Source organism: Ptychodera flava, chromosome 6, assembly GCF_041260155.1.
Source record: "Ptychodera flava strain L36383 chromosome 6, AS_Pfla_20210202, whole genome shotgun sequence".
Lineage (NCBI taxonomy): Eukaryota > Metazoa > Hemichordata > Enteropneusta > Ptychoderidae > Ptychodera > Ptychodera flava.
In genome coordinates this window covers 9,300,457-9,315,830 of record NC_091933.1, presented here as the reverse complement: position 1 = coordinate 9,315,830, position 15,374 = coordinate 9,300,457, and the positions used below count along the sequence as shown (strand labels likewise).

Below are 15,374 nucleotides of genomic sequence, written 5' to 3'. Positions count from 1 at the left end.
GTAGACAGGGTTTGGTTTAGACAGGTTTCACTTACATGAAATGATAAACGCCATTTCTCTGGTACCCAGTAAGTGATGATTGCACAACTCTGCATGTGGTCCTAGCCAATACTTGTCAGTTACATGCACAATACAATACAACTTGCATTTTTCAATGACTGATCCTCTGTCATTGACATTTGTACTTGGAAAGTTTTCATAGTGATCTACTACTGGTGTCAGACAATGTATTAGGAATAAAACAAACAACCATCCACATTCAGGGTTCTACATGGGGGATTTTGAGGAGTGTGCTGCCCTTCTTTTTGGGGGCAATATATTCATATGTTCACAACCACACAAGAGAACACATTACCCCTAAACCATTGAAGGGATACACAAATCATGTATTGTTATGTAAACCGGCTGTCCCATGGATTTTCAAAGCTGTGGAGAAGTCTTGATTATTTGTTAACAACAGGAAACAAATTGTGAAAGACAATCAATGTACTATTTTGATGAAACGAATTTCAAAGAAAACATTCCAAAAAAGAGTTTGATTTGAAAATGAGATGAATGGAAATGGAAAAGCTATAGAATAATTTGTTACAATGTTAAGAGTTGATAAATCACTGTTAACCATGGCAATCTATGAAATTGACAACACTTCCAAGGTTTAAGAAATGATTCCGGCTGAAAAATATCACCACTACTGAACAAACACGTGGAACCAGCCACAAGACAAAGAGCAGATCATATTTTGATAACAAAAATTACATGTGTAATTTTATTTCAGAGGACTGAGAGTATTTAATTGGCTCATTAAAACTCCATTTAGAATATGTTAAAAATTTGGTTCCAAACTAAATATGCCCTGAATTGACAAATGGTGAATTATGAGTGGTACATAGTACATAGTGTATTATGGTTCTTTAAACCCTGCTGGTAAAAATGAAACACTCCGCAGAAACACTCTGAGAGTGTATTTACCACAACCAAGCCAACATGTAATGGCCTTTGGCAATCTTGACAAATATGTATAATAATCATCTTTAGAAAGCAATGCCTGACAAGGATGTAGCTTTGACTGTTCTGACTTTTCATCTGTCACACAGGGAAGGCATTCTGACACAGAGATTCATCGACCACATAGGAAGTCTGTATTCACTGATCTGTCCAAGTTCAGATCAGAGATGTATGATGAAAAGAATGCTACCCTGGCCAAGATTTCTCATGAATAATATATGCAAATAAAAAAATGCTACCCTGGCAAAGCCTTGGTTTTTGACCCAAATATTGAAGAAAAATTGTAATAAATTGAGCAGTGGAAATTGCCGTGTTCTGTTTTATAAACCTGTATGTTTTGGAGAAACTTATGAAGGAAGACACTTCGTCATTGATGGTGTCTGGGTGTATTATAATTTGGAAAAATCTTGGGAAATACTTCATTCAGTTACAAAAAGGTATGGAGTGGCTGCTGATTTAACTTTCTAGGATGTGTTCGGCCATAGACCCTTGAGGGTCTATGGTTTCTTGAGGGTCTATGGTTCGGTGTACAACAGAAAAAAGTTCTGCAGAGAACTCTTTTCACAATCCATCTTAAATGCGAAGTACAGATCAGTCTCTTCAAACTTGAAGACTTTGGAGATACATTAGAATTTCAATGCTACTTATGGAATTAAGTAACTGGGGGGAAAAAACTGACAAATCATGGAGTATTATTCAGTATTTAACAACCAGCACTTATCACAGAAATGCACACAATCACCGTCTCACTTTTCACTGCGTCATCTTTCGATCTTTAAAGGTGGAAGACATCAAATAGCTGTCTTTCCCTTTATAGCAGCAATGGTATTCATTTTTCAACCAAAGTGCTTACATGTATTCCACCATACTGTTGCTTTGGATTATTATATTCCTATGTTATCCTCTTTCACCACTACAGTATCTGCTTCAATATGGTCAAAAACCAACGATAATGTGCAGAACTGTTTTGATCCTTGGTAGAGGTAAGTACTTATATGGCAGTTGTACATATAATAACACTCTAAGCTGCTTTTAAAAATACATTGGATCTTTGGTGTATGAGTTAACCCATGAAAGCTCTAATCATTCACAATCACCATAGAGATAAAGGTATCCAGAAGAACTCATTTTATACGCTGCAATGCTGTGATAGATGTTATCACTATCAGATCAAGTTATCATCACGGTTATTATGTGTGCCTAGCAGTATATGACAGTATATGACAAAATGGGTCTATGTTTGTTGCTAGGGGTCTTCAAATCATCAACTCTGTTGAAACACAGTTTTCCATTCATGTAACAAGACAGTGTGTTATCCTTTCATGTGTGCCAATAAATTTCCCTAGCAAAGGAATTCTCTCATACCCTGTTCAGTACCCTTGTCATGAGTAACTGATAACTCTTCAATGTCATGTTTTTTTTCCCCCCAGGTAAAGTATAACTCAGAAGTAGTGTGCACTTGAACTCAAGACACACAGAGATTGAACTTGTTGAGATCAATCAGTTCATGTTTGTAAAATGCCTAAGTAAAAGGGATACCTAAAAATAAAGTGATTCACAACTAAAAATCAACAAAACCTGTTACTTTATGAAGACGGTAAACACTATAAAGAACTTGGAAGTAAAATTTGGTAAATATCAACATAAAATTTACATCCTCCAAAATAAAATCCAGAAATGAAAATGTCAATATGTCTTGCGAGAATGATGAATCAGTCACCGACATCACTGTCCCTGTCTCCGATCAGCCAGAGTACATGGAAACACAGCGCTAGTAATCCTGTCCCTAACAGATCTCCAAGGGCAGTAAGGTATGGTATGGCATGGTTGTCTGGGTCCATCTCCTGTCGCCACATAAAGTGTATCATCCAATCACATATGACCAGCAGTAAGGTAACCTAGAACGTAGCAGATACATATATTACCTTGTAAATCCTGGCTTGATTAGAGGGGGGATAGGGTAGCTTAGAAATAATATGTTTTGATTAAGAATGGGTGTTTGTGGACCTTCCAAATCATATGTCTTGATTAGGGGTGAGGGATGGATTCTTAGGAAGTCATACGTCTTGATTAGGGGTTGGGATAAGGTACCTTGGAAATCATAAGTCTTGATCCTGGGTTGGGGACCTTAGAAATAATATCTGTCTTGATTCCAGGTTGGGGACAGGGTACCTTAGAAATAATACGTCTTGATTAGGGGTGGGGGACGGGGTAAGGGAATCTCCTGAACCATGAGGTTAGAATAAACACAGGCCAGATTTTCTTTACATGAAATCTTCTTACATGAACTGTTCTCAATAAAATTCTACAGTCACTGCATGGTTTACCACAAAGCAATATGGTGCCAGGATTATACACAGTAGGTTTCAGAGTTATACATGTAGGAAGGGGCTTGTTGCAAATATAGTGTTCCACAGCTGAGCATTTTTATGGCGGTTCTCGCTGAGGATGCTCTCTGAGCTCACAAAGTCATCACTGTCATCAAGAATTGGTGGTAAATCAGCAAAAAATCTACCCATAGATTGTGTTTTATGAAAATCTCTTATCAATAGTAGGTTCATCAACTGATTGGTACATCAACAGTCTCAAAAACAAAAGACCCTGTTTTTATGAGTTTTGAAAGTATTTTGCATTGCAAATAACACAAACAAAGGAATTAAACTGTTGCAAACAGGAAAACAGCTGACTCAGTGCTCACTGTGTTAGCTTGTCCCATTGGGATTACATTAGATACTGCTTCAGCTGCCATTGCCATATGTAAATATAGCATTGGAGCTAAAAATAACTTGAGGACGTAAAATATACATGTAATATCATCATCGGGATGACCAACAGCTTTTTCAAAAGTGCACTTGATAAATGACATCGTCTGCACAAATCGTACATGTGTTTTTGCTATAAGCAAGCAGCAATACATACCTGTAGAAGTGCTACAAGAAGATATCCCACAGTAAAGATGATAGTAATTGTTGTATGACCAGCTTGGAGATATGATATTGTGTATAAAATATAAGATGGCCTGGTATCACCATACAAAATAAAACCCGAGCTGTTTTTGAGTGTGGACCTGAAAAGAAACACACAGTGCTATGTTAGATTGCTCATAAAACAAAATGTAATTGAGCCTGCCGTTCAGGTCTTATTTACTTTACTTTATTTTTGCTAGGTTTCTGTCTGATGTAATGCATTATTAGGTTGCCCTTGAATGGCTATCTCATTTGAATAATACCAAGGCTCTCTCATCAGTTGTAATGCTGTATGCTCTGAATGAAACAATTGTTTGAACATATAGGCAGTATGCACCTTAAAACTGAAAGACTAACATTTTTATCAAACTTTCCTCACGGAAACTATCAAACATTGTCTTTCAAAAATCAAGTATAAAAGTCGGGGTCAGAGTCCACATTATTGCACAAGAGAAACAAATCACCTCACATTTACTGACACCTGAAATTCAAAATGGCTGCCATCTCTGTGTTAACTCTATGGGAAAAATTAGAGTTTGGATTTTCACAAAAATAGATGGTGAAAAACTTTATTTTCTCCAAAAGCTTCATCATGAGGCCAAACAAGTGATGGATCATAAGTTTTCAACAAATTGGACAGTCCAAATATCTGTTCCTGAGGCGCAATCTATCTTATCCCTTGATAATAAAATAAAATTACAAATTACAAAGATAAAGGTTGCATTGTCATCTTTACAACTCAGACTTTCACATACCCTGCTGTATGAAGATCTGAGTATGTAATATCAGATGACGTTTATGTGCCTCTACAAATGGACTGATCAACGTGAGAAAAGGTAAATTGATGACATTTGTTCATACTTTGCATGATGACAGTTTTGACTTTCATAATATAAGATATTTGTCCCCCGACAAACTCAGCTGTTGTTACTATAGAAAGCAAATTATGGTAACACCACAGGACGTGCAGTTCACGGCATATCTGCACTACATGAACATTTCCCGTATTTTAAAAGGAAATTATTCAAAGTCTTTTCTTTTTCCCCCAGTCTTTCAACAAAGTCTAAACACTTACCTCCACCAAAAAATGTTTTACATGGGTTCCTACAACCCTTGGGTGCATTGTCAGGTAACTGTTCTCCCACTTTACCACTGCTGTGCAGGTGGGTTGATATCCTGCTTGCTTGTACAGCCACTAGATTACCACCCACACCATTTATAATTGGTGTGAAGACTGCCACTCCATGGTAATTGGACACAGCAAAGTCTAAAATCATACCACCAACACTGAGGGGGGAAAGTAGAATTGTGAATGATCAGATGATGAAGTACTTGGGAGACGCTGTAACAGTATAACATATTTCATAAATAGTGTGAGGTTATTCACAAAATACGGGAATCTACATCCATACAACAGAGGTACTATCCAAGACACATCGCATTGAAGACAATACCAAAAAGTGAGATGTATTTTAGCGGCATACAAATTTCACATAAAGAAGCTTGGAATGTAAAAAGTTGACAGATGCTGGACGCCAGACGATGCCACATATCAACCTATCATATAAGCTGCACGTTGCTGACAGCAGAGCTAAAGATGTGGGGTCAAAGGTCAAATAGTATCAAATAACACCAGACGGCTCAGTCACAATCAGGGTGCTCTAGACAGATTTCGACATGTTACGCTCTGATATAAAAAAATGTTGAGCAAAATTTGATGAAACATTGTTCTTAATATGAAACAACCAGTAGAACCAAACAGGCCCCATCGAAAAAATGGAGTTTTTTTTATGATTTTGAGCTGAGTAGTGAAAAAAAGTACCCTAAAATGGGTCAAAATGGGCGTTACGCTGTTTCATCTGAAAAAGCACATTTTGTAAACTCACTTTTTGAACTGTTAGTTTAATTTTTTCAACTATTCACAATATTTAAAGTATCACATAGCATTTGTTCTTTCTTTTGCAAGTTATTTCATCTTAATACATGGATTTGAATGGAAATGGCGTGATAACAAGTGAAATTGGTGTGTCGTTACGCTTTTTATATTTTGACAACAGCATTGATTTATCTCTCTATTATCACTTTGAAAACATTACCCTAGAATGTTTCCTAAAACATCTATTTGACTGTGATTAGTTGGTACTAAATGTTTATAGGGTCAACGTATTGATTATGAATGACAAATCATGAAAGTTGCCCACATTTTTTGTCCAAAATTTTGTAGTGTCCGTGACACCCTCATAACTTTCAGCCATATTCAGATAGTAGAGATCTGATGTCATTAGCCAAAGTGGCCCTGTTTGCCTTCCTTATGTGTTATAAAAATATAATCCATTTACCACTTGTATTGTTTCAGTGTATCAAAAAGGGGCCAAATGTAGTGTCCGTGACAGCCGTAGTGTCCGTGACACCAAATCCATACATTACTTGTTACAGTGATTTAAGCTGGTAATTCTATTGTTTACCAGCTGAAGTTACATTTTTTATAAGAGAGTAACTTAGTTTTTGAGTAAGACATCAAATGAAATATATTAAACCAGTGAAAGATGTTTTTTCTACCTTTTAAGATTGTAATGTTAAAAAACTGTCCTATGAAATAACGGTATAGGGGTTTAAAAAAGGAACAGAAATAGTGTTATCAGTTATTTCCCTATATAACTTTAAGATAGAAATGTTATTTATAGTGAAATTAAGGCATAACACTGAACAAACTAATTTACTTTCACATTAAACCACTTTCCATTTGCAACTGGCTTCATGTCACGGACACTACACCTAACAAGTGGTTAACCATTTTTACTGCATTTAAATTTAAATTCACCTGACATCTGAAGTAAACGTCATACACCATAATAAATCCTTTTAAAAACAAAAGAAAATGTATTTTTGAATTACATAAGGGGGGAAAGTGGTAGCAAATCTGACTATTTATGATTATGCTGCAGTAGTGTTAGCCCCAGTACAGATCTCTGTCAACAGTGATGAATATAAGGGGAGGGTTTATGTCCCTTCAAATTATTTTTCTGTTTTAACCCTTTGTTTGCATTATAAGGCTGTATTATTAGTGTTTGATGAAATTTCAATCGTGTGTTGTTTGTTAAGGGAAAGCTTTGGCGATATATAAGAAGTGTAAGTGGTTGCACAATTGACTATTTATCATGGTGCTGCAGTAGAGTTGGCTCCGTTACGGATCTATGTCAACAGTGATGTATATAAGGGGAGGATTTATATCCCTTAAAATTATTTTTCTGTTTTAAGCCTTTGTTTGCATTATAAGGCTGTATTATAAGTGTTTGATGGAATTTCAATCGTGTGTTGGTTGTTAAGGGAACCCTATGGTTAGACATAGTCGGATCTATCATGTGGTGTCTATTGAATGCTGTGATCTTGAAATCTGTTTGGAAACCCAAGTGTGTTTTTTTCTCCTCAGTCGCAAAGTTCTGTCTTTCCTAAGTTGTTGTGTCAGATATTTTTTTGTTTTTGTTATACTTGTTGATTTTAATGTTTTGACGTGTTGTTGGCTTCAAATAACATCAATATTTCTATATTTTTTATCTTGTGTTGAGATTATTGTTAACGTTTTGTCTCTTTTTGTGGACTTTGTTTTGACAGGTGTGTCTTTTATGTTCTTGTTTCTTTTTGTAGATTATTGGGTGGTTTGGGAAAAGGATTTTTTGTTTCGTACTTTCAAGTTCCTGCCAGTGTTTTGCAAGACTTTCTTTTCCCTGAACCCCCAATAACAGCCTACAAAAGAAACAAAAACATAAAAGACACACTTGTCAAAAACAAAATTCACAAAAAAATCTCAACACAAGATAAAAATATGGAAATATTGGCTTTATTTTTTTAAGCCAATAACACATGAAAACGACAACAAGAACAAGCATATAAAAATCAAAATATCTGACACAACAACTTAGGAAAGACAGGACTTTGCGACTGAGGAGAAACCACACACTTGGGTTTTGAAACATTGATTTCAGGATCACAGCATTCAAAAGACACCACATGCTAGATCCGACTATGTCTCGCCATAGCTTTCCATAAACAAACAACACACGACTGAAATTTTATCAAACACAAATAATACAACCTTATAATGCAAACAAGGGGATAAAACAGAAAAATAACATTACGGGACATAAATCCTCCCCTTATATACATCACTATTGACAAAGATCCATAATGGAGCCCACACTACTGCAGTACCACCATAAATAGTCAGATTTGCAACCTCTTTCCCCTTATACCACAGATGCTGACCAAATACTAAAAAATACTCCAGTCACCTACAAATATCACTATGAGTGGCAAGAGAGTATTATATTATACTCTTCATGACTTTAATTAAACTTCTGATATAGAGAATTTGTGTTTAATATTGTCTGTTAAAACTGATAAGAAGTTGCCCCTTTAAGTATTCAAATGTGTAGTGTCTGTGACGCTACTGAAATACAGATCACAATAATATGTTGGAAACCAAATGTTCAGTAAATCATTTATTGTTCACTTTATAGTGTTACTAGGACAGTTTTGCATTGTATAGCATTTTCTACATACCAGTTATCTCAAGAATTTTTGCATTCAGTGTTGTATTTCTGATAAAATTTTCTGGTTATTGAAAAATACCAGTACTACAAATATTCTTTATGTCAAACTTCCTTATAATATGTTTTCGATTTGTTTGTAATCAATTCTTGTCATAATTTTACTGTTTTTACAGGTTTACTGGTTATAATAAACAATAGTTTGTTTCACACACATATTCCTGAATGTGTAGTGTCCGTGACGCTTTTACCATACTACAAAAATGACTAGAAAACTAACAAAAAATGAGCAAAATTTTGCTGCAAATACTATTAATGTTTTCTAAAGACTTCAACAATTGCAGTAAAAAATAATTTAAATGTACTAAAGGGCAAATCTGTAAACTAGAGGAATCATAAGCTCATGGGGAGAAAAAAATGAAAAATTCTTTTTTTTCATAACAAATCATTTTGCAGGAAATCATGCAAAGCTGGGTAAAATCCTGATACATTCACCTTATTTTCTACAACAGATGTATATATTTTCTGGTTAAACTTTTAAAAAGAATATTTGTACAAATGTTGTATAGTCTACTATGTTATTTCTCCATCAACTCATAATATTTTGTAGTGTCCGTGACGGTGTGTCAACACAATAAAGAACTGGTTGCCATGGAAATACTGAGAAAGTTTGGTTCACAACTTTTCAAGCAAATATGTACCAAACCTAAGCTTTGTGAATTTAGTAAATTTAGATATGTGTCTACAAGATGAAATTTTGACAAAAGTGAAACACTCTAGAGCACCCTGATTGTGACTGAGCCGAGAGGTTATTAGATTATGCAGCAATGGTATTGGATTCTACATCCTTATACCAAAACTTACTCTACGATGAAACCCCATAGATTACAGATATAGGTGTATACGAATTTATATCATGATAAGTGTAACCATGGTTATATGCAGTGCTTTATGAGATAAAGTATGGAATGGATACCATCTTATGGATTAGTTCCTACCTAGGTTACAGTTCAATAACTAACAATGGAATAAAACGTATTCTAGCTTCCATCTACATATTCATTAACTATGTATTATCCAGAGAGGAGCAAATGACAGCTGAGAAATGTCATTATTTCATTCACACTACAGATGAGGTTTCAAAATAACTGATGGGGGTTGGGGAATCTTGTATACAGCATACTTGGCATGTTTGCCAAAATGAGAATGCAGGTATGCAAAAGAAATAGGGATGGTTACGTTGGTTTGAATAGTTCTAAGTGGAGCTTTGGTAGTGGAGTGACTCAATTTGAAATGGGAATTTGTTCAGATAAGTTTTGGAGATACCAAAGCTTCACACGTTTTTACTCTAGGTTTTTTATTAAACTTGAAGTGTGTACGTCAGCATCCATTTAACATGACACCATTCATACACTTCAAACACCTGTTGAATTCACACACTCCCACACTGTAGTAACAGATGGACTTGTCAAAGGGTCAATTTTCAGACAAAAGTCCATCTATTAATGTAATTCCACTACATATCAATCTTTAATGCCGATATGTTTGGCAATAATATTCACCAACTTTCTGTCTCCTATCCTATCCATTTTTATGAACTACTAGTTTTGTAATGTTTGCCGGAGGATCAGTCTATTGCTATTCCTTATGTTGAAATGGTTACATTGACAGCGTGCTATGGTACCTACCTGCTGATAACCATGGCACAGATAACTGGATTCCAGCCCGAATACAACACATCATGGGTGTATTTAGTTTTGTGTGATATGACAGCCCACAAAGGAGCCAGTATTAATACAAATACGACAATTATTGTCGGGGCTAGCCATAATTGGTGCCCTGTTTCTGTAAAAGACAAAATGGGTAGCATGACGATATTAAACATGTACGTAAATGTAGCAACATGTGACATCAGTCAGGGATACCACTGAACAGATGATACAAATTGTTGAAAATCAACCAAACTCTCTCATAATTCGACACAGGTGCAAACGGTATACAGATATTTAATTCATCATACAGAACACCTGGTCATTTATCGCCTTGCAGGTTGTTCTGGGTTTTAACATTTGGAAACAATAGCTGACACCAGTATACGCCCCTTGGTGTCACTGTGTTAATTCCCACACATGTATCTGGCAACACGCTACTTCAACAAAGACAGCATGTCATGGTGCAATGCCGTCAGCTCTCAGAATGGTATTAATTGGACAGGTACACTGAATCCTCACTGTGGTGAGTGGGTACATTTGCTAGCTAATCACATCACAAACCCTGACAAAAGATTAGAAAATCAAATGGTACTATGAAAGGAATAACTGGCAAAATATTGAAGAAATCCTGAAATATATACCTTGGCTGCCAGGTCACTATAAATACAAATGATTAGACAGCACAAAGTCTAGCAGAAAATAGTGCATTTTTAAATAATAAAGATTTAATTGCCATTTGGACTATCTGTCTGAACTCTCTTTTCTTCACAAAATATCAAGTTTCAACTGTTGTGGTTTCTTATGCCCTTTTAATACTCTGGTATTGGTAGCTGATTCCTCCCTGAATATTGATGACTGCAGTCTTACCTATTGCTTTGTATAATATCTTGCTAATCCATGCAAGCAAAGCCAGAGTTGTAAGGTCCCCCATACTGGCGGCAATTGGTGTGGCAACATTGTCTGGATTGATGCGAAACCTTTTGGAAAGTAAAAGCACAAGTACCACAACAGAGCCTGAAATAGTAACCCAGTGAGAACCGATTGTGAGTTAGCTAGTTCAACTTTCTATGAAATGAAGAGACGTTGTAGAATAACAGCTTCCATATGAAGATATTGACCTATAATTCATGAAATGCAGGACTAGCTATCAGACTTGTTTGATATGAGTAAAAGACACATTTCAAAAGCTTTGTTCACAAGAGGAACAATTCAAAGATACTCTAGGGCCCACACACATTATGATACAATACCAGTACATAGCTGCTAGCAATGCCAATTAGAGTTCATGCAGCCACGTTGAATTTTTCTTTTAATAGACACATATATGAATAGTCTATAAAGTCACCATCTTCCACAAGACAAAATGCCATATGGTATACAATTACTCCAACTCAAATGGATTTGTGCAAGTATCTGGCTTGACAATATGTCAATTTTTAATTGGTATGGCTGAAATGAGTATTTGCTGGTACATATTGAATGTAGTTTCTATGAAACCCAAAGTAGCATTGCCTTCAATAGGTGCTGTATTGTTACGGCATCATAATGCCTGCAGGACATTGCATTCTGTTCTGCATTGCCTTGGTACATATACATAAAAATTTTGCAAATTAATTTCCACTCCTACCACATGAATGCTGTTATTTTAGAATTACAATAAAATAACACACACACAACACATCTTTCAAGAAATTTTCTTTGCATCTTTTTATAGCAATACTGTTGTATCTGTTACATGATTATATCTCATAATTTGAAAGGAATTTGTTCAGAGTCAGTCTTATAGAATGTGTTTGACATTCATATTAACTGAACAATACGTCAGAACATCCACATAGTATGCTCTAATAAAAATGTATTTATATTTCCTCTCTGAACATATGTTCCTTGAAATCAAATTTTGGATATTAAAGTACTGAATAAAAATACAAAATATTTTACTCGTCAATTCCTCTTCCCATATCATTGTATTGAATCAATAAAATCAGAAATAGTATCTGCTAATTTTCCTCAATAATTGCACCTATGAATAACAACATTCAATAAGTAAGTCATTGGTAGGTAGAATAATTATATAGATTGAGAACAAAACTTTGGAAATTTTCTTTTACTAATCTTTGTGAACTTTTCATTTATAATATAGAATTTCAGCTCACAATCAATGCTGCCAATATTTGTATCATGACAATTTTACCGATACAGTTTTGAATACCTTTACATATAAGATGTTGTAATATCGTTAGTAATGATGCTTTGTCCTCGTCTCCATACCAACCAAATAATTTTACCAGTCAATGAACTCCATGGTAACAAAAACAGTGAGAACAGCAATTGTTGGCAAATCACTAGAGAATATCCATGTAAACGTGAATTTGCTGCATTTCCTAGTTTTAATGAGATGTATCCATGGAAACATGCATTTACAGCATTTCAAAGTTCAATGAAAGTATAACACACACAATTACATTATTTTGCTCACTACTATCCTGGCACGTTATTGGGTGATGATGACTGATAAATTCAGACTTTCAAATTTTTATTGCCATCCCCATTTTTTTAACATTAACTCTAACTTACAGTTCATATGAAGTGTGTGAGAGGTGTCCTTCCATGACAAGTCACGCCTTCAAAACTGTTTTATTCAATTCCATTCTCTCTAAATAGCATTGTACAAAAGCATATTGCACTGCTATAAAGAATTTAAATATGGATTTACAGTGAAGTCTCCATTATTTCAAAGATGCTGGTAGGAAGGATCTGACAGAGACACACGCTACAAGCTAGAATACCAAACTCCTTATTAAAATAAATTCAGTTGGTTGTATATCGAAATTGTTTAATTATCTGAACGACTATGTGCTGAACTTCAACATCAAAGTTTGATAGCGAAATTTGAACTAGATCTATCTTCTTACCAAGGATAAGACTTGCAAAGGATGCAGTCACTAAGCTACTGGCACATAGCAACAGTGTGTGATGCATATTGAATTCACCATCTGGTATCCATCCCATGATGACCGCTGCCACTGATGCAAGAAATCCTACAACAATGGCTTGGCACTGAAACCCAAATGCATGGATTAATCTACGTGAGTGGGCATGTTTTTGTGAAATATCCAGAAGTTCTGAAAAAAGTTACAGCTCAGGTGGATATCAGTCTTCACAATTTGAATGATCAATATTTTGTACAATGTCTGTACCTCAATTGCTTGGTTTACTATACACAGTAAATGGAAATACCCAATATTCAGCTTGTCAAAACTGCCTATATTGTATTGTATTGTGTTGTGTATCTGCTAGGTACACCATAATTTTTAATGACTGAATTTCTGTCCAGACTTGATTCACATAGTCAACGATAACAATACAATGCACCCATATCTACAGTATGTTGAAAAGCCAGATATCAATTGTTTCGACATGCTCTATGAACTAACTGGTACAACTAAGAAAAAAGTTGTTGGTAAACCAAAAAGAAAGAATGAAGAAATGTCCCACGTTTAAGTGACAATGTATTTTTAATGAATAGTTAAACAATGGTAAATGTTTGACTATGAAACAAGAAATTGCAGATTCAATGATCACTTTCAACATTTAATTCTCCAAAATGTAGCAACCACATACACGATGTTCATGTGTCCATTTACTGTAATACTTATATAATGCAATACCACAGACACACATGCAGTACCACAGACATACCTGAGTCAGCACTATATTTCCGCCAATCATTTTCCACTGTTCTTTTCTGTTATCCATGGTGCCAACATTTGCCTAAAACACCAAGTAGAGTGATACAAGAACTATATTGGTAGAAGAAAACCTTTCACTTATTTGAGAAAACTTCAACATGAGCTGATGCGAACTTTACATTTTTTGTTCCGTATTGTCTAAAATAGCAGTACGGTTTTAAAATTCAACGAACCATATTCAATTTTCTCTCATATCTCCTAACATATGGCAAAAAAACAACTCAATATGGTTTGCAAATCAATACCAGAAACTGATTATTATCTCTACAATCACAAGTACTCGGTAAAAAAAATCAAACGTACTTGGTACCATCTATGTTATTTCTTGTTCTTTAAAAAATGACTATCGTATAACAGTGGTTGCTGAAGGTGAAAGAAGTTTCATGTCTGCTGTAAGATATTGCTATTACTTCAATCAGCGTGTTATTCAGCTAACATTGTGCAAGTTGTTTTTGACGGTTGGTACTTACAGCTGTGGACAACCTTGATGCCAGGGTCATCTCTAGATTACCCTTGAGTCCCAGCAATGCCGGAACTAAGATGAAAACTTCGCTCACTTCAACAAACACCTGCCAATGCTGTGGAGTAACAACAAATACAAACAGATGCAATGTCACTGAAGATAAACATCAACCATGATATGGTATAGTATATCTCAATGAATGAACATTCTTGCTTTGTGTGTTGCATGAAGAATGCTCATATGAAAACATTACACATTTATCTAGTTTTTGGCTTATTGTTTGGACTTATTTTGATGCCTGAGGAATACATGAAGGATGACGTTTATTTTACTTCACCTTGTTTTTGTGAAAATTTAATTTCCACTTAATATTCACCACATGGTATATGGTATAGCCATTTTTTTCATTTACAAATATTGAAGGTAATTTATTTATCAAACTGCACATGGTAACCCCGATGAGGAAATGTAAATGAAAGTTTAAAATTTCAGTATTATAGTTATACATACCACGACATGAAATGCACCAACATGGGATTCATAACTATATATATTGTATTTCATGAACGCTCTATTAGTTTATTATTGTGATCTTTGGATTATCTTCTGACGATTTCAAGCTGCAAGATGTTACCCTGTCATTGTGGCTATTTGGACCTAAAGCAACAGGTCTTGTTTTGCAAGTTTTCAAGAATGAGTATTTCAACATCTTATTGCTTATTGAGGACTGAACACACTACTCTCCGAACTATAATTGCTTACAACATCCAAATAACTCTTTAAATTACAAAAAATGGGAATGCTTATATTAATTTTTAGTTGCGATCCCGGTCACCTAAAAAACTGATGGAATAATATGTGCATGCTAATTTTGTGTAATATTTTTGAAGAAAAATTTTTTGTCTACCGATAGAACAACTTTCTATCAA

The 15,374-nt window shown here is 35.0% G+C and overlaps 1 protein-coding gene across 1 annotated transcript; it reads right to left on the bottom strand.

The window, feature by feature from the left end:
- Positions 1–2,221: 2,221 nt before the first annotated feature.
- On the bottom strand, positions 2,222–15,154 carry LOC139134180 (solute carrier family 41 member 1-like). The gene is given in 10 exon segments (XM_070701094.1): positions 2,222–2,903; positions 3,925–4,010; positions 4,013–4,072; positions 5,047–5,258; positions 10,207–10,363; positions 11,098–11,244; positions 13,146–13,290; positions 13,933–14,004; positions 14,453–14,560; positions 15,080–15,154. Coding segments are annotated over 10 exon segments (1,248 nt in total). The 3' UTR covers positions 2,222–2,717.
- Positions 15,155–15,374: the final 220 nt, after the last annotated feature.